The sequence below is a fragment of the Bos mutus genome, chromosome 7 (genome assembly GCF_027580195.1).
Source record: "Bos mutus isolate GX-2022 chromosome 7, NWIPB_WYAK_1.1, whole genome shotgun sequence".
In the NCBI taxonomy this organism is placed as follows: domain Eukaryota; kingdom Metazoa; phylum Chordata; class Mammalia; order Artiodactyla; family Bovidae; genus Bos; species Bos mutus.
In genome coordinates, this window is record NC_091623.1 from 80,217,598 (window position 1) to 80,242,324 (window position 24,727).

General features: G+C 47.5%; 1 protein-coding gene and 2 non-coding genes across 4 annotated transcripts; 1 reads left to right on the forward strand and 2 right to left on the reverse strand.

Moving 5' to 3' along the window:
• The first annotated feature begins 2,735 nt into the window (after window positions 1–2,735).
• On the forward strand, window positions 2,736–2,817 carry TRNAL-AAG (transfer RNA leucine (anticodon AAG)). Its single transcript has one exon. It is a non-coding gene; the product is annotated as a tRNA-Leu (tRNA).
• Window positions 2,818–7,601: 4,784 nt separating this feature from the next.
• Window positions 7,602–7,674, reverse strand: TRNAT-UGU (transfer RNA threonine (anticodon UGU)). The gene has a single exon. It is a non-coding gene; the product is annotated as a tRNA-Thr (tRNA).
• A 2,522-nt stretch (window positions 7,675–10,196) lies between these two features.
• TRIM7 (tripartite motif containing 7) lies at window positions 10,197–24,727 on the reverse strand. 2 transcript variants are annotated; one of them, XM_070374194.1, is made up of 7 exons: window positions 23,767–24,713; window positions 22,790–22,885; window positions 15,844–16,074; window positions 14,333–14,355; window positions 13,939–14,054; window positions 13,421–13,456; window positions 10,197–11,786 (listed from the first exon to the last, which is right to left on the reverse strand). In XM_070374194.1, exons 1-7 carry the CDS (start codon window positions 24,271–24,273, stop codon window positions 11,275–11,277), a joined length of 1,521 nt encoding a protein of 506 aa, XP_070230295.1. In that variant the 5' UTR covers window positions 24,274–24,713; the 3' UTR covers window positions 10,197–11,274. The 2 variants fall into 2 exon arrangements, with proteins under 2 accessions (XP_070230295.1, XP_070230296.1); XM_070374195.1 differs by lacking the exon at window positions 13,939–14,054 and having other exon boundaries at window positions 11,584–11,786; window positions 23,767–24,727.

The window sequence follows — 24,727 nt, forward strand, 5'->3', positions numbered from 1 at the left end:
CCCATCAGGTGGCCAAAGTATTGGAGTTTCAGCTTCAGCTTCCAATGAATATTCAGGACTAATTTCCTTTAGGATGGACTGGTTGGATCTCCTTGCAGTCCAAGGGACTCTCAAGAGTCTTCTCCAACACCACAGTTCAAAAGCATCAATTCATTGGTGCTCAGCTTTCTTTATTATCCAACTCTCACATTCATACATGACCACTGGAAAAACCATAGCTTTGACTAGATGGACCTTTGTTGGCAAAGTAATGTCTCTTCTTTTTAATATGCTGTCTAGGTTGGTCATAACTTTTCTTCCAAGGATCAAGCATCTTTTAATTTCATGGCTGCAGTCACCACCTGCAGTGATTTTGGAGCCCCCAAAATAAAGTCTATCACTGTTTCCATTGTTTCCCCATCTATTTGCCATGAAGTGATGGGACCAGACGCCATCATTTTAGTTTTCTGAATGTTGAGTTTTAAGCCAGTTTTTTCACTCTTCTCTTTCACTTTCATTAAGAGGCTCTTTAGTTCTTCTTCACTTTCTGCCATAAGGGTGGAGTCATCTGTATATCTGAGGCTATTGATATTTCTCCCAGCAATCTTGATTACAGCTTGTGCTTCATCCAGCCCAGCATTTCTCATGATGTACTCTGCATAGAAGTTAAATAAGCAGAGTGACAATATATAGCCTTATACTCCTTTCCCGATTTGGAACCAGTCTGTTGTTCCATGTCCAGTTCTAACTATTGCTTCTTGATCTGCATACAGATTTCTCAGGAGGCAGGTCAGGTGGTCTGGTATTCCCATCTCTTTAAGAATTTTCAACAGTTTGTTGTGGTCCACACAGTCAAAGGCTTTGGCATAGTCAATAAAATAGATGTTTTTCTGGAATTCTCTTGCTTTTTCATAGGTCCAACAGATGTTGGCAATTTGATCTCTGGTTCCTGTGCCTTTTCTAAATCCAGCTTGAACATCTGGAAGTTCATGGTTCATGTACTGCTGAAGACTGACTTGGAGAATTTTGAGCATTATTTTGCTAGTGTGTGAGATGAGTGCAATTCCGCTAGGCCACCAGGGAATTCCCCAGACTGAGGGTATATTGAGAAACCTTTGAAGATTCCACTTTGTGCTCTATCCAAGTTGTGGTTATCAAAGGCTAAATTTGTAATGTAAGATAAACTGAGTATTCTTCAATATCTCAAAAGGATAATCAAGCCCCCAAAGACATATGTATCATGTGTGCTGTATCCAAAAATGTACTTCCAAGAGCATCTGAGATTTTGCTTGTACTTGTATCTTAAACATTTAGAAAGCTACTGTGATCTGTAAATCAAGAAAATTCTTTGTCTTGACAATTTTTAAAAGTCAAAATTAAGACTTCCTTAATGAAGTTTCAAATTTTATACATTAAGATGTTTGTGAAAGGAAACCAAACTATTTCTAACATCTTTATACTCTAGAGAAATTGTTTATTTCTCTCGCTCTCTATTTTTCATTTGCTTTACAGGTAAAAGACTATTTCAACTTCATAATGTAAGAACTGTTAAGTCAAAGTTGTCAAGTGGAAGGAAAGCCCTACATCTAAAAGAGACTTCGTGAACACTCATGTCTGTCAACCCTTAAAGATTTTAAACCTGCCCAGAAATCTACCTCAGTATCTGAAGTTTCCCTCTGTCTCCTCCTCTAATTAAGCTTGTCATAAGTTATGCACTGGCATGGAGATAGATAATTTTTTTAAAAAAAGCTTAATTCAAATCTGTATCTGTAGCATGATCACAAGTAAAGACATAGCCTCACTGTTGTTCAGTCTCTAGGTCCTGTGGGACTCTTGGCGGCCCCATGGACTGCAGCATGCCAGGCTTCCCTGTCCTACACTATCTCCTGGAGTTTGCTTAAGCGCATGTCAGTTAAGTCCGTGACGCCATCCAACCATCTCATCCTCTGTCACCTTCTTCTCCACTGGTGCAGGTAAAAATCAACAGAAAAGCAAACTGGAGATTAGTTCACCAAGTATTGATGGTTGTCTCTGAGTTTGGGGCTTGCGAGGGGATTTTTTTCTATACATTTTTCTAGGATTTGCTATTTTTTAAGAAATTGGTTTTTATGATTGGTGAGGGGCGGGGAGGCGGGGAGGTCTCCATATAGTGTTCAATCAAGCTTGTTTTGTTAAGGCCCTATACCTCCACCTGGAACATTTGTTTCAAGGGTGGAAACATCAGGCAACAAAACTGCAAGGATGGCGGCTTCTGAGATGGTGGCCACGCGATCGTTAATGAGCCACTTCTGAATGTGTCCATGTTATTACCAAAAAATGTTATGGGGTAAACAAAAAAGAACCGGGAGAAGTAGTTTAGGGTTCCTTTCTGTTTTTTTGTTTTTGTTTTTGTTTTTGTTTTAATTTATAAAACCAACAGAAGATCACAGTTAAAATATAAAAATAAAACAAGTGATAGTGTAGAAGTCTTCCCCTGCGTCCACGCCCACTTCCCAAAAGTGAAATGTCGGAGTGACTGGAATGTTCTTCCCCAAACCATTGTGTGCGGTGGTCTGGACTTCACGACTCATCCTTTGTCAGAGGAGCGCAGGGTGCAGATTCCGCTCCTGAGACTCTGGACAATCGAATTCTGCTAGTTGGGGTGTGGTTGGTTCTGCTCTGACCTGTAGAGGCACCGGAACACAAGATTTCCCTCAGGAGCCTGGGGACGTTATCTAAATTGAAAAACAACACCAAAAAAATTCACTTCCCGGCATGGTAGCGTGGCCGAGCGGTCTAAGGCGCTGGATTAAGGCTCCAGTCTCTCCGGGGGCGTGGGTTCGAATCCCACCGCTGCCAGCTTGTTGACAACTTTTTTTCTCCCGCCCCCTCGCCCCTTCAATCCTCCACACAAAAAGATTATGCATATTGGTCTCTCAATCGCAACCTTACCTTTATTCTGAACATGAGACTGTGTTTGCCAGCTTTCAGCGAAATACCCCTTGGATCATAGAAAAAGCAAGAGAATTCCAGAAAAACATCAACTTCTGCTTCATTGACTATGTTAAAGCCTTTGACTGTGTGGATCACAACAAATTGTAAAAAATTCTTAAAGAGATGGTAATACCAGACCTCCTTACCTACCTCCTGGGAAACCTGTATGCAGGTCAAGAAGCAACAGTTGGAACAACAGACTGGTTCAAAATTGGGAAAGGAGTAGACAAGCCTGTATATTGTCATCCTGCTTATTTAACTTATATGCAGAGTACATCATGCAAAATGCTGGAATGGATGAAGTACAAGCTGGAATCAAGATTGCTGGGAGAAATATCACTACCCTCAGATACTCAGATGACACCACCCTAAGGGCAGAAATCGAAGAACTAAAGGGCCTCTTGATTAAAGTGAAAGAGGAGAGTGTAAAAGCTGGCTTAAAGCTCAACATTCAAAAAAGGAAGATCATGGCATCCAGTCCCATCACTTTATGGCAAATAGAAAGGGGAAAAGTGGAAACAGTGACAGACTTTATTTTCTTAGGCTCCAAAATCACTGCAGAAGGTGACCGTAGCCACGAAATCAAAAGATGCTTGCTTCTTGGAAGAAAGGCTATGACAAACCTAGACAGCATATTAAAAAGCAGAGATATTACTTTGCTGACAAAGGTCCGTCTAGTCAAAGCTATGATTTTTCCAGTAGTCATGTATGGATGTGAGAGTTGGACCATAGAGAAGGCTGAATGCAGAAGAATTGATGCTTTTGAACTGTGGTGTTGGAAAAGACTCTTGAGAGTCCCTTGGGCTGCAAGGAGAACAAACCATCAATCCTAAAGGAAATCAACCCTGAATGTTCATTTGAAAAATAGATGCTCAAGTTGAAGCTCCAATACTTCTGGTGTGAAGAGTTGACTCATTGGGAAAGACCTTGATGCTGGGAAAGACTGAAGGCAGGAAGAGAAGGGGACGACAAAGGATGAGATGGTTGGATGGCACCACCGACTCAATGGACATGAGTCTGAGCAAGCTCCAGGAGATGGTGAAGGACAGGGAAGCCTGGTATGCTGCAGTCCATGGCGACACAGAGTTGGACACGACTGAGCGACTGAAAACAAGCAAAATCACCCAACTTAGTGAGTGCAAAGTCCCAAAGTGAAAGTGGGGTGGGTTAATACTACTTTCATGGGTTAATGCCTCTTGAGTATGAGAATCCAGAGGTGTAAATGTTAAATTTCTCTTCCCTGGAAAAGTGTACACCTCTGTAACCAGGTGAAGGTGATGACTGGATGTCTTGGACTGGGACGTCCTGGACTAGGACTAAATTTACCTCAAAGTAATAAATTTCCAATAGTGGAAAAAAACAAAAACCCTCAAGATGCTACCAACTTTGTTTCCCCTCAGCTTCAAACTGGAGACCTTTCACCTGTTAGATGAAGATAATATCTACTACAATACAGAAACGCCTGAGCTTGGTCATCTTTGTGACACTATTGATTTTTAGGAAAACTGGTGGGATCAGTGAATATACAGTTCTGTGGTGGGAAAGGATGGTCCCACGACCCAATCAGTGGAAACACCCGCAGGAGGCTCTGCTCCCAGTCTCTCACCGGGAACCATGGGCTCTGAAGCGCCTCACCCACTCTTCTACCCGAACTTCTTTCCCATCCCCGAACGTTTGGTAATGCCCATTACCCGTCCAGGACCAAAACTGTCCACATGAGAGATTTTTAGAAAGAAAGGGACAAAGGAAAAAAAGAAAAGGGCTCGTCCGGAGTCTGAACCTGGGACCTCTCGCGTGAGAGGCAAAAACTGTAACCTGTAGACAAAATAGCCTGCCCCCCACTCGGGAATGATTGGGTCAGTCCCTGGTATGACGCTATGTGGACTCTTTTACCCACTGAGAAACCAATTTTTCTTTCTGGCACGTTGAAAATGTTCTGTGCATCTCGGACTTTCTCACGCCCGACCTATCCCAGTTCGACGATATCCACGTCCGCCTCCACGTCCGCCGTCTCAGCTGTTAGTTCTGCTGCTGCTGCTGCTAAGTCGCTTCAGTCGTGTCCAACTCTGTGCGACCCCATAGACTGCAGCCCACCAGGCTCCACCATCCCTGGGATTCTCCAGGCAAGAATACTGGAGTGGGTTGCCATTTCCTTCTCCAATGCATGAAAGTGAAAAGTGAAAGTGAAGTCGCTCAGTTGTGTCCGACTCTTCGCGACCCCATGGACTGCAGCCTACCAGGCTCCTCCGTCCATGGGATTTTCCAGGCAAGAGTGCTGGAGTGGGGTGCCATTGCTTTCTCCGGTAGATAGTTCACTCAGCATCAATTCTCAGTATCTCTCGGCCCCTCTGAGATCTCCTGGAATGCCAACGAGCGCCTCGTTGCTAAGATTTCTCGGGCAGCAGGCAGGGGCACCCTTCCACTGTGGGGACTCTTTTCCCAGTGGAGCCCAAATAAGGCGCAAGTCTGGAGAACTGGAGGCAGGGCACAGAAGCCGGGAGAGCCTGAGGGTCCCTGAAGAGAGTCTGGGACGAGGAGAGGTAGACTGGGTCAGTACCTGCCGCAGACGAAAGGAAATCTGGATAATCGCTTCCTATCGAGCGCCTGGTAAGGGGGCGGGGGCTTTTCTCTATCATTTTATGAAAATGTTTTCTAAAACAACTACTTATTTGCAAAGTATTCCGAAAATGTAGGAAAGTGAGAAATGAAAAGCATACATGAGATGACCAGGAACCCCGCTCCTTCAAGGGTGACCGGCAGCGGCGGTTGGTGCACACCCGGCAAAGTTCGCCTCCGTGCCCTCGCGCACACATAGGCGCGGCGCCCAGGCCGCGTGTCCCGGCTATCCGCCCTTGCTGCCTTCGGCCGGAATCGTCCCAGAACAGTCTTAGGTCGGGTGAACCGAAGGCCCAGACTCTGCGGGTGCTTTCCTGTTCCAATTCCACTGGGTAACCCAGTTGTGAAAAGCGGTTATTCTGATTCCTTGCTAGAAAAATTCACGAAAATCCACTTAGAGTTGACCCCAAAGTGTATTTTTGTGCCACTAGCAGAGAAATTCCCCTACACAGATGGCTGTTACAAAACAGCGTGGGAGATGAATGCTGGAAAACCCACTCCGGGATGGGGGTGGGAGGGTGGGGCAGAGAGTGCTCTTTTTTCCTATTGCCATTCTCTTAGATCTTAGCTCAGCGCTCTGCCGTGGCCTCTCCACTCAAGTGCTCCTCCTCTCGGCCTCTTCCTTGGAGACTACGATGCTCACGCACCTCATCTCCACGCGCTGTGTCTTCCCCTTCTCCATTGCGCATTCAGCAATGGAGGTAGGTGGGCTCACCTCTGCTTACCGCCGCGGTGCGTCCTTGGCCCCTTGGCCACTACTGCCTCGGTGTTGTAAGCATTCGCCTGTCTTCTCTATGGAATTATATAAAGAAAAATGCAACAAAAAGAAAGAAAGAAAGAATCCACATTCGTGATACCTGGACCTAAAGACTACAACTTTGTCACATTCACTTCCAATCTTTAAAAAAAAAAAAAAAAAAAAACTTTTGGTTTTCCTTTTAACGAACCAAAAGCAGTAATTCATGATGACCTGTCTGATTGATTTATTAATGCCGTGAATGGAAATCAAGTGCACAAATAAGCCTAAATCCTAAGTGAACAATGGGGGCCCTGCCCAATGGGCAGAACCAGGCCCGCTGGAGGTCTTGGGTGCCCGCCCGCCATGGCCTTCGCAGGCATGACCCATGGCAGGGGGTGGGGGTCTTGGCAGAGGCAGAGACGTGATTAATCCCGCCGCGCCATCCGGCGGGTGAGGACCCTCAGAAAAGCCCCGAGTGAGTCGCCAGTCCACGTGAGGTCTAGCTTGGATCAGCTTTGGAAAATAGAGCCCGGGCCGTATCACCAGAGGAGAGAATACTGCTCTCGGGAACCTGGGCAGACGCCCAGGAGGGGTGAATGAGATAGGTGGGGTGAGTGGCAGAGGAGGGACTCGCTTCTCTCCGTCACACAAGGCAGATCTCACCCAAAGAATCACGCTTTGCGTCAAGAGCCGAATGGACCTGCCCCACACTGGCACGATGGGGCATTTGTGCGGCCCGAACTCCTGGATTCTTCAATCCCAAAGTGACTACCCTACTGGAAGGCCACCTCATTGAAGAAGCCAGATTTCGGGGACCAAAGGCAGACTTCCCGGGATCTTAAACACAGCCCCACTCTCAACTAAAATAATAGATTCCCAGAGTACGGAGGTGGGTGTGGAGCGTTCACAGGTGCTCCCCGCGCAAGGGAGAAGAACGAATTAGAGAACACGGCAAAGCCCCTGGCCCGAGTCAGTGACGGGAGGGGAACAAAAAGACTCGCTATGAATTTGCCAAGAAGACGCGCAGAAAGAAGCGAGGGAGGGGTCGCTGGGGAGAAGGCGCGCGGAGCCAGCGGAATCTGTGACCGCAAGTCCAAGGGAGCAGTGGGTCTGGTTCTTAAAGAGATAATGTTAGAGGAGGGGTGGAGGGAGCGATAAGTGACGGCCACTTGAGGGGCAAAAACACTCAGACCTGCTTAATTTAAGTCTACCCTTTCAGTATGGCGGAAAGTCGTGTTGGCAAGCGCATCTTCTCCTCTCCAGAAATAGGGGGGTGGGGGAAAAAAGGGTAATTAGGCCCCAGCGAGATTTGAACTCGCGACCCCTGGTTTACAAGACCAGTGCTCTAACCCCTGAGCTATGGAGCCAACTGCGATTCTGCACTCTGCGCACGAGCAGTTGATACCGCTATGGTCACCGCGCAGCCGCAGACAGAAGAGCGACGCGGAAAGGCGGGGCCCACGCTCCTCAGCCAGTGACCGCCCTGTCCGGCTGCCACAGCTGAGTCTGCAGCGTCAGTAAGTGTCAGTGTCACAGACTGAGCCGCAAATCCTGGGAGAAGTCCAGCGTAGAGGGGACCACGTGGGTGGGCGGAAGCTGGGAAGGATCGGGTGAGGGCGGGGCGCGCTGCGGAAGGGGGTGGGGCCACCAGTGGGCGGAATTGTTGGAGGGCCGGGGGCCTTCCTCCTGCCCTCGGGATCAGGGGCAAGACTTGAGTAGAGAGGTCCACTAGTAATTGTGTATGAGAACAGGGTTCAGGGAGAAGGCAATGGCACCCCACTCCAGTACTCTTGCCTGGAAAATCCCATGGACGGAGGAGCCTGGTAGGCTGCAGTCCATGGGGTCGCTAAGAGTCGGACACGACTGAGCGACTTCACTTTCACTTTTCACTTTCATGCATTGGAGGAGGAAATGGCAACCCACTCCAGTGTTCTTGCCTGGAGAATCCCAGGGACGGCGGGGCCTGGTGGGCTGCGGTCTATGGGGTCGCACAGAGTCGGACACGACTGAAGCGACTTAGCAGCAGCAGCATAGGGTTCAAGGCCGAGGCCCTGAGGGGAAGGCTAAAGGAATGGTGTCAACATGCCTGTCCTGAGAGGAATCCAGCTAGGCTGGTAGAAGAGATGATCAGGAGGGAGAGATTGGTAGAGAATGTGAGAAAATCAGGTGGTCAGTGTGTTAACGACTGCATCAAGACAGGAGACCCAGATCACTGGGTAGCCAGGCCCAACGAAGTTTCCTAGGTGCCTTCCTGCCTGGATGCTGAGGACCAGTGTGAGGGTCTGGTGTCAAGGATGTGGGTTCTCGTATCTATCGCAACTTAAAGCAAATTAGGAAAAAGCAACCCTTAGAAGCCTGTCTTGGACTTTGGAAGAGCTGGGTCCATCATGGCTCCCCAAAGGACCCACGGAGCAAAGGGCAGAGGTTGAAAGCCCAGGTAAGGGACAGGAACCCTAGCCCAGAAATGGTCAGAAAATGTGTCTGTAGTTGGTAGAACTTGGTCTGATGGCCCAATCTGTTCTTTGGTGCCTTCAAGGCCAGATGACTTTGATCACTGGGTAGCCAGGCCCAAGGAAGTTCCCTAGGTCCCTCCTGTCTGGATGCTGAGGACTAGTGTGAGGGTCTGGTGTCAAGGATGTGAGTTCTCATATCAAAGTAGCTCTCAAGGATCTAGGACCAATGAACAGGTTGTGTCAGAAGGAAACCAAATTAGGCCAGTCATTGCTTTCAGAGGCCCAGACATCTCAGAGAGCTTACAATGGTCACAGGATGGAAGAGGAAAATGTATACACAGGCATACTCACACCAGTATTGTGACATCCTAAGTCACCGCACCACCCTGGAGACCAAGAGAGAACATCTCTCTTACCAACCACTTGTGATTGTTATGTACTGTTGTTACGTCTTCGGATATGTATATATCTATCTAGTTATTCTACAAACTCTGAAAGACATATAGTCATATTCACAAACATAAAAGCTGAAAATATACACACAGACAGCCAGCTCTGCAGTGCCCAGGCCTGATCCTACAGGCACCTCCACAAGTCACCCTACCTTCTGTGATCCATAATGTGTTGCCGTACTTCAGCACAGTTATTAGAGGATAGAAAGGGTAATTGTGACACTCAGTCAAAAAGCCATATAAGCCATACAGCCATACATAAGGGCTTGATGATTTTCCTTGTAGAAATCAGTAATATTCAAATACATGGATTGGGTACAGTGTTCTAGAGCTATACAACATAGGATTTACCCTTTGGGATGCTGCTGTAGGCTGGACTCTTAAATGATCCTGTCCCCAGCCTATAGGACACTGGATTCTGATTGCCTGGTGTTATGTCCACTGGGTCTGCCTCTAGAACAGTGTCATGCTGGCCTGACCAAAACATCTCTCTTACAGTCCCTTGTATGCAAAGTGTGCTTGAAGTATCTCAGGGACAGAGCATGGAAACTCCAAGATGCTTGTAAGTCAGACTATTTAATTGTCAGTGTCCCTGCATGCCAACAATATGTGCAGGACAGAATTAGGTCTGAGACTGGCTTTCATCTAGCTAGGTAGCTAGGTAATGGGGGAAGGAAACCTTTGACCTTCACCTAAATATGGGGTGGCTAATATTAATATTTTACAACAACAAATCAATAATAGGGTGTAACCATACTGACTTAGGTCTGTTCGTACCTAAACCCTATATGCATACTTATAAATGCCCTCTATAAAATTTACATGGCCCTGCACCCCATTCCTGAGATCTAAGACATATACACACATACAGATGTTCCTCACACACATAACACACATGGCCACCTAGTCTGGCAGAAACTTTGCTCACAACTGCTCTTGCATTCAAACTGGGGGAGTTAAGAATTCGCCAAGGCACCATACAAATGAGCTCACAGTCTGTATTTCCATCCTCTTTTCCAGGAGCATACTAAGCAGTGAACAGCCCACCTCCACTCTCCCAGAAATGCAGCCATACAGAAGCTGGGGAACAGTTAGCCAAGGGAATAACACAGGCCAGGGTACAGACTGAGCAGAGCTTGAAACCAGGGTCTTCTGCCGTTGGCATACATTTGAGAAGCTCCAGGAACTGTCAGGGGTATGCCTGTGCCCTGCACATTTCCATTAATTGGAGTTAATTGCTTCTGTAAAATTATAAGTGCTGCCTTGAGTTTCAAAATTCCATAATCTTTGGTCTCCTTTCCCAGGGGAGACTGTACCTTGGCACTTGGAAAGGTTTAGGCAAATGTGAGAATGTGGGACTGTCATTGTGGCCAAGGATATACATATAATCTCATCAGGCTAAGCTGTGTTGAGTGACAGCAATGTCAATAGGCTGTTGTCCTGGGCTGTTCCTATTGTACATATCAAGGGTCTCTTCCCACTTCTGGCCTAGACTCTCCTTTGGGCTGGGAATACCATGCTCCTCCCTGAGTAGATGACTTTGTCAAGCTAGCCAGATCCAGGTTCTGAAGGCAAAGCTGGCAGCTGACAAGAAGGCAAAGCAGAAGGGATCATGAAGCTGAGCAGTCTGGAAGGAAGCTGCTCCCTTGCACAGCCAAGAGCTTGGTTTTGTTCCATGGAACTAGAGGTCCTGGTGAATTGGGGCAGTGATAGGAAGCACCTCTGATGGAGCTGGGCTCCTCTCATCCACCTCCACCTCCTTACAGCTCATGCCAAATCCTCACCAGGACAACAGGCAAGAGACAGAAGGGAGAGTCCAAGGCCATATATTCCCCTGCTGAATTAACCTTAGAACACTTTTCCCCAGTAGCCCAATCTCATGTGTTTGATGTTGTGGTCTGCAGAAGCCCCTCTAAGGCAGCCTGGGGCAACAGTCAGGAAGACAGACCCAAAGTATCCAGGAGGTTCCATCCAAGGGCAACAACCCTTCCCATGGGCAGCCAGGACTGGGAGGAGTTCACCCTTGACTGGTTTACTCCCTCCGGGAGGCTGGACAATGATCTCAAGGCCAGATTCGCAAGTAGGTGCCGGTAGAGCAGACAGAGAAAAGAGGGAACACGCGCTCTTGGAAGTTGACGCGGAAGGTATAGATGTGGCGCATGTCCTCTGCAGCGTAGAAGGACACAGCCCCCACCTCCAGGTCCAGGGCGACCCGCACGCGGGACAGGTGCCCACAGCTGAGGGGCGTCCGTTCAGGGCTGGTCACCGCCCAGTACTGCCCGTTGTTGAGCTGCAGCGCCCAGACGCCCTCCTCCGGGGTGAAGGGCGTGAGACCCTTGCGGCGCACGCTCTCACGGGCCACGCCGAAGGCCCAGCCGTCCTTGGAGCCCACTTCCACTTCCCAGTGGTGCCTCCCAGAGGAGAAACCGCAGGAAGCCAGAACTCGTGTGTTGGTGTCGAAGCGGCGCGGGTGGCTGGGCAGGTCCTGGGCTTGTTGCCCAAGGCGCACGCTCTTAAGATCCAGAGAGAGGATGAGGCGGGGGTTGGCCGTGTCGGGGTCCAAGGTCAGCTCCACTGCGGGGGATGGGTGGTTTAGGGAGGTGGAGAGACAGAGGACTTCCCATGCAGGCTCCTTGCACAGCTCCCCTTGCCCAACTGTCCCCTCAAATAAGTATATGTTGAAATCACACAGCTACAGTTTATGGGCTTGATTTGGATCTCAATTCACACAAATTGATAAATCCAATTTAAAACACTTGTATCATAATTTATGGAAAAGTTTTTCCATAAAGTTTTCTTTGATATTGTATTACCTTTGTGATACTATGTAAAATTTTACTTAAAACATATATGTATTATTAAACTGTATTTTATAGCAAAAAGACACCTGGGGAATTTTGGACACTAGATACTGGAAAGAATCATTAATTTTTTATTTATAACAATGGTTTCCTCTTTATGCTTTTTAAAAAGTATGTCTCTTTAGAGACAGCATACTGAGATATATATGAAATGATATATATGAAATCACAGTTATCTATGATTTGCTTCAAAATAATCCAGTGGCAAGAAGTGGGTAGGGATGTTTATGAAAAATACTAGTCATGAGTTGATAATTGCTGAAGGTATATGATGAGTACATAATACTTGTTATGCTCTTCTCTCTACTTTAGTGCATGTTTGAAACCTTCCATAATGAAAAGTTAAAATACGCACACTTGCTGTAAATACTACTATGTTCCAGGTCTGTGCTAGGCCCTGTGAATCCCACAGAGGAATATCCCTGCCCTCCTGCAGCTTCCTTTCTATGGGGAGAAGGAGGAGAGACAATAAATGATAAAGGGATCAGAAGAGCAGGCTGTAATTTCAACTAGACAGGCCAGGGAAGGCCTTACGGAAAATGTGCATATGAGCACAGACATCAAGGAGATGAGAAAGCCAGACAGGTGGCTGTCTGTGGGAAGGGTGTTCCAGGCCCTGGCACAGCCAGTGCAGTGCAAAGGCCCTGAGGTAGCTGTGTGCTCCTGGTGCATTCCAGGAGCAGCAAGCACGTGTGTGACTGCACAGAGTGAACCAGGGGAAGAGTATGCAGTGAGGCTAGATTTCATGAGACCTTGAAGACCAGTTACTCCACCCCTTACTGAGTGAGAGGGAGAGGCAGGGCTGTCACAGAGTCCTGAGCAGAGGAGGACATAGTCTGACTCAGTTGGTTCACTAGGTAAGATATGACTTAGCTTAGTCATCAGCATCAGGAATATGTGCCTTCCCTTCCCCACTTTCCCAGCCCATTGGGGTTAGATCCCACTCACCCCAGAACTCTGCAAGAGTAATAACCGCTTCCCTTCCTGTTTTCAGTCTGACCCCTGACCCAGTACACAACCCCTGTCCCAAGAAGAGGTCTCCGTCTGTCTGGGAGTGGGAACAGGGAAGAGAGATTTGTCCAGGTGACTGACAAGCACTTCCAGATCTAAATACCCCAAGGTGCAGGGCACTCCTACTCTGGAATGACCCATAGCTTTATCGGCCTATGGGCCCCACTGTGACATGAAGGAATCATAATTATGAGGATGAGGGAGAAAGGACAGCTGATGGCAGTGTTGCTTAGGTAGATGGGCAGAAGGAACCAACCATGCACAGAGCCGAGAGACAGTTACTGTATCTCCACATGGCCAAATGACAGGTACTCACTGTCACAACAACCATCGTACCTTTTTCCTCTTTGTCCAGCTCTCCCCGAAGATCCTCTGAAGAGAAGAAACAGAGCAGGTTGTGCATGAATGACATGGAAAATTTCTATCCGGCAATGACAGTGACACCATCTCTTGACTTGTAAGCCCCACTGACTCACTCACTCCCTAGATAACCTAGAGATGACAGGCAGGTACCGGGCCAAGCACAAGGGTGGAAAGGGGACAGTAGTCTAACTCTACCTCTCCCACGTCCCCCTCTTTTGTCTGGAGCCATTCTGAGCTGAGCTCTCCTTCCTCATCCTTATTTCTGCCCCTAATGACCCTCGACTCCATCTGTCTTCAGTTGAAGCTTTGTGTCCTGGGGTAGGGATGGGGGTTCTAAATAAATTAGCCACCACTAACTGCCTGAACCAATCTGGCTTTGAGAGACACACTAGTTCCTGTTTTATCACACAGCTTCTGGAAAGGCACATCCTTAGGACCCTAAACCACCAACACCAGGACTGCAAGGCCCAGCCCCACACACAGGCCCCTACCTTTGAACTTCTTGAGCAGCCCCTTTAAGACAAAGGTTTTGAGGGAAGCATTCCAGACTTTATTCTTCATCTCAGAAGAGACTGTGGTTGGCTTGGGGGCAGGCACATTGCTGCACCTGCAGGACAAGGACCCTGAAGAAGGCCCACAACCACTGTCCCACTCCCCCTGGGCTTGACAATTAGAATAGTGAGGTCCTCTGGGTAAAGAAAGGTGAAAAGAAGAGCCTGACCCTGTGCCAAATACCCATGGCCAGGCAGCAGATGTTTGCCTCAGAAAGTACTCAGGTAGGTTGGTGAGGGGAACAGGAGGTGAGAAGTCAGGATGGGGAATGACAAGAGGAAGCACAGTAGAAGAGGTGGCTAAGAGGCCTCAGGTATTGTTAGGTCCACTTACCTGCTTAGTGTGTTTTTGAATTCCTGGAAGGAAAGGTGAGAGAAAACCAAATCAGCATTCACCTTTGAGAAATAAAACTGGTCCCTTGCCCTGCTTCCAGAGGAATAAGCAATAGGGAGATGCATTACCCCCTCTACACACACTGCTTGCATGGGCCCCATGTGGCAACAGCTTCCTCATATGGCAGACCACTGCGTGTCTCATCAACAAGGTAGACCCCTCAACCCTGCCCACACCTCTGCAATTGCTCCCATCATTACAGAATCATCACTGGAGACAAGTGCCAGGAGTCAACGTTGCTTCTGCTTTTAACATAGCCTAAGAAAACTGATGGGGCTTCTCTAGTGGCTCAGATGGTAAAGAATCTGCCTAAAATGCCAGAGACCTGGGTTCGATCCCTGGGTAGGGAAGATCCCCTGGAAAAGGAAATGGCAACCCACTCTAGTATTCTTGCCTATACAGAAGACCCTGGCTGGCTATAGTCCATGGGATTGCAAAGAGTTGGACATCACTGAGTGACTAACACTTTCAAGAAAACTGACAGCCCCTATGCAACAACTGGTCACTCAGATCAGTGCTTTTTTTCCCCCATATATTATTATTTTTCTTCTTTTTTATTTTTCAAATTATGAAAGTATGATAACACATTTACCAGAGACTTGGAAAGTACAGAAAAAAGTTACATACAGTTCCATTATATATCACAATTATTTTTTAAGTAGATAAGAATTTTAGTTGAATTTTCAATATCAGACTCTCAAAAATTAAAAAAATGAATAGATAAGTAGAAGGATATAATAGATCTGAAAAGCACTGTGAACTAATCCAACATAATTAAGATTTATACAATTTTCAGACAACAGCAAGATACAAATTCTATTCAAGTTCCTATAGACTATAAACCAGGAAACATTGGAACGTATCTAGGGACATAAAGTGTTAGTTGCTCGGTCATGTCCATAAAACAAGGTGAAAAAATTCTTAGACCAGTGCCTTTTAAATGACCATTCTTTTTAGGGGAGGGGGGCGCTGCATGGCTTGTGGGATCTTATTTCCCTGATCTGTGTGGAAGCACAAGAGTCCTAACCACCAGGGAATTCCCTTAAATGACCTCTCAATCCATTTGTCCATTTGTGACTTGTGAAGTTTAATTAGTGGGTTGTGACTATTTATTTTAGAAGGACATATGATAGGAAAGATCAAAGTGCATCATATGTAGTACAGGTGTTATTTTCTGAGACTTTTTTCACACATATGTATATAATAGAATGCATTGTAAGATATATTATTGTGGATCATGGTCAAGAAAAATTTTAATCACATCCTTTTAGACTGCTAACCCCAGGAAAATCAGGGCTTTTCTCTTCAATACCCTTTGGCTCCAGATTGTGTGATTCTACTAAACTAATTCTGTTCTCGCTGCTGTTTCCTCATTTGAAAAGTTGGAGGGATACATTCAAGCCTCCTGCCTTAAAATTAATGACTCATACCCCTGGCCAAGCCAGACTCACCTGGAGAAAGTCAAGATCAGGCTTGCAAGTTGTCTCCTGGATCTGACTGCTGAGCTTGGAGAGCTGGGCAATCTCATCCCCAAGCTGGGCCAAGTTCTCATTCTGCTTCTGTGTCACCTCCCGGGACAGCTCCTCCAGGCGGCCTAGGAGTCGACCCTCCTGCTCCACCAGAAAGGCCCGCAAAGCCTGGAACTCTGCCCCTACCTTCTCCTGCTCAGCTGCCATCTGCTTCTGTCTCAGGAGAAACGAAGTTGAAGAAGGCAAGGGATGTGGTCATCGATGGGTCATCAATCCCATCCCATTTGGATGGGAGCCTCTGTGCCATCTCACAGGACAGGGTTCCATCTCCCTCCGTGCTCGGGGGTCAGAGACTCATGTACACATACCCACAGTGCACACACTCTAGTTAAGTATCACAGTTCCGAGCATGCGGTAGCCTTGACATGTGCTTTCCCTTCCCCTGTCACAGTTGTGCCCATGTGTCACTTTAGACCTGGGCTCTCCCATCAACCTAGAACAACTTCAAACTCACTCCAGAACCACCCAGGGCTGCAGTTTCCTCATTTGAAAAATGGAAGGGATAAATCAGTGCCTTCTGTAGTTACTGTAAAGATTAAGCTGAGGTCCCCAAACACATTTATTTTGTGTTAAAAACAAGACAACAGGCTCCAAATGGAGTCACTTATGCTAAGCCCCATGTCACCAAACCGAGACCTAATTACAGTTTCAGCTCTCCCAGAAATATTACCTTAAACCATCCTATAAGGAATGGCCTCCTCAACATTTGTTTAGTAACCTGTCTGATAAAACCATGCCAGCCACTACAAGGAAAGTAACTTTGCAGTAGCCAACCCACTTTTCTGTGTGTGTGACCAAATTTATGATCTTTATTCTGCGGAAATCCAAACACATTATGGTTTCAAGTTACTAGAGTTGGAAAGTTGGAAAACATTAAAGTTGCAGAGTTGGAAAGCACCTTTTATAGCACACAGTGAGATCTCAAACGTAATGCTGTCAAACTCTTCTCACTTCTCTTTAGTTCAACATTTTTGGCAATGATTTAATAGATGATTTACAAGGCAACTTTAAGGTGTGACTTTGAAGCAAAACCTTTGTGGAGCTGGGGGTGCCAGTGAAAATTCATTTTAAGACACAGAAATTTAAAGTGAACCAACAATGTCACTGGCTGTCAGATGGACAAGCCAACATAGTACCCTAAGTCATTGTTAGGCTGCAAGGCTGAAGCAAGGTGTGGAGAGATGGTGTCAGGTCTCACATTTAAAGAAGCACATTCAGTGTTAAAACACGTACTAATAGAATATCAAAATTGAAAAATTGGAAGTAAATTTTAAATAACTCTACTTTCACAGCTTTTTGTTTTGTTTTTTTTGTTTTTGGCCACATGGCATGTGGGATCTTAGTCCCCTGAGTAGGGATTGAACCCATGCCCTTGCAGTTGTAGCATGGAATTCTAAACACTGGACCTGCCAGGGAAGTCCCTCAGAGCACTTCTGATATTTAAATTCCCTCTCTAATCAGACACCCAAGTCACTTTAGGACTGTACATCATGTTGATGAATCAGTTTATAAGCCCTTACTAGTGCTGACTGAGGCTCCACAGGCAGCAAAGACAGTTCTTATTCAGAATATGTGTCAGTTTCAGCCAAGATAAAATACTTTCCCTTCCAGGGTGGAAGAGGTCCGAGGCTATCCATCTGCTACCAAGTAACTGGTTTCCTTCAAGGATGATGCTGTATCAGGCCTCCACATTGCTTCTGTTGCTACCAGGCTGAATATTGTGTGGATCACAACAAACTGTGGAAAATTTTTAAAGAGATGGGAATATCAGACCACCTTACCTGCCACATGAGAAACCTGTATGCAGGTCAAGAATCAACAGTTAGAACCAGACGTGGAACAACAGACTGGTTCCAAATTGGGAAAGGAGTACGTCAAGGCTGTATATTGTTACCCTGCTTATTTAATTTCTATGCAGAGTACATCAGCCAAAACACTGGGCTGGATGAATCACAAGCTAAAATCAAGATTGCTGAGAGAAATAGCAAACTCAGATATGCAGTTGATACCACTCTAATGACAGAAAATGAAGAGGATCTAAAGAGCCTCTTGATGAGGGTGCCAGAGGAGAGTGAAAAAGCTGGCTTGAAACTCAACATTCAAAAAACGAAGATCATGACATCCGGTCCCATCACTTCATGGCAAATAGAGGGGGAAAAAGTGGAAACCAGATTTTATTTTCTTGGGCTCTAAAATCACTGCAGATGGTAACTGCAGCCATAAAATTAAAAGACACTTGCTCCTTGGAAGGAAAGCTATGACTAACCTAGACAGTGCAGTAAAAAGCAGAGACATCACTTTGCCGACAAAGTGGTAGCCATTTAGTCAAAGCTATGGTTTTTCCAGTAGTCGTGTATGGATGTGAGAGTTGAACCATAAAGAAGGCTGAGCACCAAAGAATTGATGCTTTTGAATTGTTGTAATGGAGAAGATTCTTGAGTTCCTTGGACTGCAAGGAGATAAAACCTGTCAATCCTAAAATAAATTAATCCTGAATATTCATTGGAAGGACTGATACTCAAACTGAAATTCCAATACTTCGGCCACCTGATGTGAAGAGCCAACTCGTTGGAAAATTGAAGGCAAAAGGAGAAGGGGGTGGCAGAGGATAAGATGGTTATATAGCATCACCGACTCAATGGACATGAGTTTGGGCGGACTCCAGCAGATGGTGAAGGAAGCCTGCTGTGCTACAGTCCAGGGGGTCAAAAAGAGTTGGACAGGACTTAGCGACTGAATACAACAGCAAAGAAAGAAGAAAGTGAAATCAATGCCAGTGATCAGAGGTAACAGCATATCCACAAGAACTAAGTGAGAATATGCTGTGTGCAAGCTTTATATTCTATTCTTTCCATTATTACCATTCACGGGATTTTCTCCCCTGTGTTTTTAGACCCAGACTCTCGCCCAGGGACGGGGGAGCCTGGTGGGCTGCCATCTCTGGGTCGCTCAGAGTCGGACAAAACTGAAGCGACTTAGCAACAGCAGCAGCTCACCCCTGATCCTCTTGATTCTTTACACAAACACATGGGAGGGACTCTGTGTGATATCACAAGTGGGGCCTCTCGTGGCCAGTGAGAAGAATCCCATCCCTCCAGGACAAGCTCAAATGTCAAAGTTCCTTTTCCGTGAAAATGTTATGGGAGGAAAGAGTAGCTAGAAGAGCAGACTGTAAGTGAGTTCTGAAGTCAGGCGACCCGGGGTTCAGGTCACTGCTGCCTAGTCTTCAGGATGTTGGGCAAACCGGCAGCAGCAATAAGGGGCACTTTACAGGTATCAGCTCCCTCAGTGATGACAACCACACAATGGCATGGATATACTCTCATCCCAATTTACAAATGGGGAGACGAAGACAGGTGAATTACCAGGAAGCGGGAAGTCAGGATTCTAATCCAGGGAGTCTGACCTCAAAGTCCAAGCTTCTTACACAACAACACAAGTGGAAATAACACAAGTGTAACAATATTTGCCAAAGTACTCTAAATCAGGGTTTCCTGCCTGGGTGCTATTGACATTTGAGGCTAGATAATTATTTGTTGTGGAGGGCTTTGTCCTGTGCTTTGCAGGATGTTTAAGCAGTACCCTGGCCTCTACCAGTAAACACCAGTAGCACCTCTGCCCCAGTGTTGACAACCAAAAATATCTCCAGGCATTGCCAAATGTTCCCTGGGGCCCAAAATTGCCACCAGTTGAGAACCACTTCTCTAAATAGTAAGAGCATTTTCCAATAAAAATGTTCTTTCTCTTTGTTCTCATGGCAGCAATAATTGTTTCATTAAGCAGGTATCTTGCAGTTCTAAAGGATGTATGGGCCAGAGAGGGGTTGGCTGGGTGGGTGTAGGACAGAGTAGAAAGTGCTAAGCAAGGCCATGGGATGTAGGATCAGAGACCATGAAGCTGCCCAAGCTGGAGAAGGCCCTCTGGTCATAGATGTACAGTAATGGCCAAAGAACCACAGGTTTATTCCTTTTTCCAGCAGAGAGGGTGGAGGTGTGGAGAGGTAAGTTCTTCCTTATGGAGGGAAGTGAATTTTCAGAAAAGAAGGCCTGAGGTGTGCACCGAATGCAAGTGTACCCGATGCAGTTCAGGATCAGGAAAGAACACTGGGGCATCTATACACATGCCTCCCCTTCACCCCACCTGTCCTCCCTTTAAGGATAGAGGGGTCCTCAGATTCCTTTCCCTCCATTTTCCAACTTCACAACTACACAGTCCTGTGCTAACAAGCAGGAACTGAATTTTCGAGATAGAAAATAACAGTGACCCACATTTTCCCACCTTAAACAAAATGAACCCCATTTCACTTTCCTGTTTCACTTCAAGGAAGACAAAATACCACCCCAAGCTCTGGGCACAGGGGTGCTGGCACAGTCAGCTGCTGAAAACCCAAGTCCGCAAACCTTCTGCCCTCTGCTGGGTGGGGAACAGCTCTGCCATCCTCTCCTCCACCCCCAACCCCCTCTCTCCTAGCCTCAATTTCAAAATCTAAAAAACTCTAAAAATGAAGAAAAAGTTTTTTTCATAACTCCTTTGGTGGTAAAATTTGCCCTAAAACTGACAGAAGGCTATTTATTTTCCATTTATATGTTTCTCTACAGGAATATTAATGTATTCAATTGCAAGATGCTCCAAAGACCCTAACTGAGGTGTTATGTCATATTAGGGGGACTATACTTCCTGATTCACTGGGACAGTTCCAGTTTAAGCCAGATGTTCGAAAATAATTATTTTAGCTGTCCCTTTTACTCTCAAAAGCTCTGGTTACATAATAAATTATATGGTCACACTATATGATATGCATACTATTATATTTCCAAGAAGAGAAATGCAAAAAAGCAAGATGGCTGTCTCAGGAGGCCTTACAAATATCTGTGAAAAGAAAAGAAGCAAACACCAAAGGAGAAAAGGAAAGATATACCCATTTGAATGCAGAGTTCCAAAGAATAGCAAAGAGAGATAAGAAAGCCTTCCTCAGTGATCAGTGCAAAGAAATAGAGGAAAACAATAGAATGGGAAAGACTAGAGATCTCTTCAAGAACATTAGAGATACCAAGGGAACATTTCATGCAAAGATGGGCACAATAAAGGACAGAAATGGTATGGACCTAAGAGAAGCAGACGATATTGGGAACAGGTGGCAAGAATACACAGAAGAATTGTACAAAAAAAGATATTCATGACCCAGATAATCACGATGGTGTGATCACTCACCTAGAGCCAGACGTCCTGGAATGTGAAGTCAAGTGGGCCTGAGGAAGCATCACTATGAACAAAGCTACTGGAGGTGATGGAATTCCAGTTGAGCTATTTCGAATCCTGAAAGATGATGCTGTGAAAGTGCTGCACTCAATATGCCAGCAAATTTGTAAAACTCAGCAGTGGCCACAGGACTGGGAAAGGTCAGTTTTCATTCCAATCCCAAAGAAAGGCAATGCCAAAGAATGCTCAAACTACCGCACAATTGCACTCATTTCACACGCTAGTAAAGTAATGCTCAAAATTCTCCAGGCCAGGCCTCAACAATACATGAACCGTGAACTTCCAGATGTTCAAGCTGGTTTTAGAAAAGGCAGAGAAACCAGAGATTGAATTTCCAATGTCCACTGGATCATCGAAAGAGCAAGAGAGTTCCAGAAAAACATCTGTTTCTGCTTTATTAACTATGCCAAAGGCTTTGTGTGGATCACAACAAACTGTGGAGAATTCTTAAAGAGAAGGGAATACCAGACCACCTGACCTGCCTCTTGAGAAACCTGTATGCAGGTCAGGAAGCAACAGTTAGAACTGGACATGGAACAACAAACTGGTTCCAAATTAGGAAAAGGAGTATGTCAAGGCTGTATATTGTCACCCTGCTTATTTAACTTATTTGCAGAGTACATCATGAGAAACGCTGGGCTGGAAGAAACACAAGCTGGAATCAAGTTTTCCAGGAGAAATATCGATAACCTCAGATATGCAGATGACACCACCCTTATGGCAGAAAGTGAAGAAGAACTAAAGAGCCTCTTGATGAAAGTGAAAGTGGAGAGTGAAAAAGTTGGCTTAAAGCTCAACATTCAGAAAACTAAGATCATGGCATCCAGTTCCATCACTTCACGGCAAATAGACGGGGAAACAGTGGAAATAGTGGCTGACTTTATTTTGGGGGGCTCCAAAATCTCTGCAGATGGTGATTGCAGCCATGAAATTAAAAGACGCTTACTTCCTGGAAGGAAAGTTATGACCAACCTAGATAGCATATTCAAAAGAAGAGACATTACTTCGCCAACAAAGGTCCATCTAGTCAAGGCTATGGTTTTTCCAGTAGTCATGTATGGATGTGAGAGATGGACTATAAAGAAAGCTGAGCACTGAAGAATTGATGCTTTTGAACTGTGGTGTTGGAGAAGACTCTTGAGAGTCCCTTGGACTGCAAGGAGATCCAACCAGTCCATCCTAAAGGAGATCAGTCCTGAGTGTTCATTCGATGGACTGATGTTGAAGCGGAACCTCCAATACTTTGGCCACCTGATGTGAAGTGCTGACTCGTTTGAAAAGACCCTGATGCTGAGAAAGATTGAGGGCAGGAGGAGAAGGGGACGGCAGAGGATAAGATGGTTGGATGGCATCACTGACTCACTGGAGATGAGTTAGGGTAAACTCCGGGAGTTGGTGATGGACAGGGAGGCCTGGTGTGCTGCAGTCCATGGAGTCGTAAAGCGTCGGACATGACTGAGCGACTGAACTGAACTGAACTGATATTTCTAAAATCCACCTCTGTTCCACAGGCACACACTTCAAAGCCAGAGTGGTAGGTGGCCCTGTGTTGTCAGCCTGGGCACAGGGTTGGGGGAGGGGGAGCCAACCTGGGGGTTGCCATTCTCACCAGGAGCTCCTTGCTCTCCTTCTCTTCTGTGGAACGAAAGGCCTCATAGTCCTCCAAATCCTTCTTCAAGACCTTCAGCCTGGACTCCAGAAGCTCCTGCAGGAGGGTGAGAAGGAAGACATTGGAGGGAGAAGATTCTGGAAACCCCCACATGGGCCTTCCTGAAACCACCCAGAAGAAACTGAAGGCCCTGCTCACTGAGGTGGAGGAGGCAGGATTGAAGCCACCTCTGGAAGTTGGGATGGATACAGCCTACACAGTCTGCACTTAAGGGTACAGGGCAACTGCAAGCTGATTCCAAAGACCTCAGGGTCTCCGGTCCTCAAGATCATCTGTGCACAGTCTAGGCTGAAATGCAAGCACTCCAGCGCCCAGTCTGCCTAGTCCTCTTTTCTACTCTCCTCACCAGCATCAGAAAGCCATCTGGGTAGGAGGGCTGGAGCAGAGTCAGAGCAAAGAGAGACTGGGGACTGTGCCGCAGGCCTCCTAGTGCACACTCCAGCAAGTTGGCAGGAAAGGGAGGCGGCAGGCACCCAGAATCCCAGGTGGCTCTTGGCACTCTACTCAACCCTGGATCCACTCACCCCCTTAGCCCAACCTCCTGGGAAGGTCGTCTCACTTGGCCACAAGAGGTGAGAGAACATTGAACAGAGCTATGCCCGTGGTAAGGGTTGATAGTAGGGGTAGCAGATATGGGGGTGTGAAGGAGGCACTACTAGAAGCCAGGGACCGACAGAAAAATCGCCAAATCTGTGCGGTATCATGCAGTTGGTCCAGTATGGGCCCCAGAGGAAATGATAGGGGTGTGGGAGGCTGGTGACGGAGAAGAGAGCCGCGTTGAGTCCCGAAGCTAATGCCAGGCAGCATGGGATAGGACAAAAAAAAGCAAGGGCTCACCTGGGCCTTCCTGCGTGCGCGGGAATGTAGAACCGGGACTGCAGGTCCCGAGAACCCGCATGGGTAGGGACGACGCTCACCTTAGCCTCCTGAACTGCCTCGTCCAGCGGCAACACGGCGTGAGCGCGGTGCTCGCGGGCGCGGTCGCACACCACGCAAATAGCCCGTCCGTCGTCCTGGCAGTAAAGCTTGAGCGGTTCGCCGTGCTGCGCGCACCCGGCCGCCACGGCCTCCGGAGGCCCGCGTTCTCCTGGCGCTCCGGCCGGCAGGCTGAAACGCCGCAGCAATGTGGCCACCGCGGCCAGCTGCCGGTTGGGCCGCAGCTGGCTGGGGCGCGCGGGCTCGCGACACTGCGGGCAGGGCAGCGAGAAGGACAGCGTGTGGGACACGGCGGTGGCCCTCGTCCCCGGGCGCTCCCAGCAGCGCGCGATGCAGGCGCGGCAGAAGCTGTGGCCGCACTCGACGGACACTGGCTCGCGGAAGAGCTCCAGGCAGATGGAGCAGGTCGCCTCTCCTTGCAGCTCTGCTGCCAGCGCCAGCGCCTCGGCCCCGGCGCCTGGGCCAGTCCGCGGCCCCACTGCCGCCATGCGCGCCCCCAGCTCACCGAAGTCGGGCGACGCTGGGGAAGTTGCTGGACCCGACAGTGCGCGGCCGGGGCGGGCGTCAGAGCGGCCGCTGAAAGAGGAAGGGCGGGGCTGACGCCGGCTGGCAGAGACTAGAGCTGAGTGCTCCAGGCTGAGAAACGCTAGAGGAGGGTGCGTCTTGACAGCTGGCGGAGTAGCACAGGTCAAGGGGATCCAAGCGCGGGCCAGTGCCTTGCGTTCCCGCTCTGAGCCCCCTCAATACCCCGCCTTGGCCAGCGGCCTCGGAGGTCCCGCGGCCCTCTCTCCGTCTCTCCCTTATTTCAGCTCTAACGCGAACCTACGCTGTCCAAGCCTGACTCCGTCGGCCGTGAGAAACGGGCCGGGACGGGTGGAAGCACACGCCCACCTGGGCGCCACTCCCAGTTGCTGCCCGAGGCCGACCCAGCACAGCCCGAGG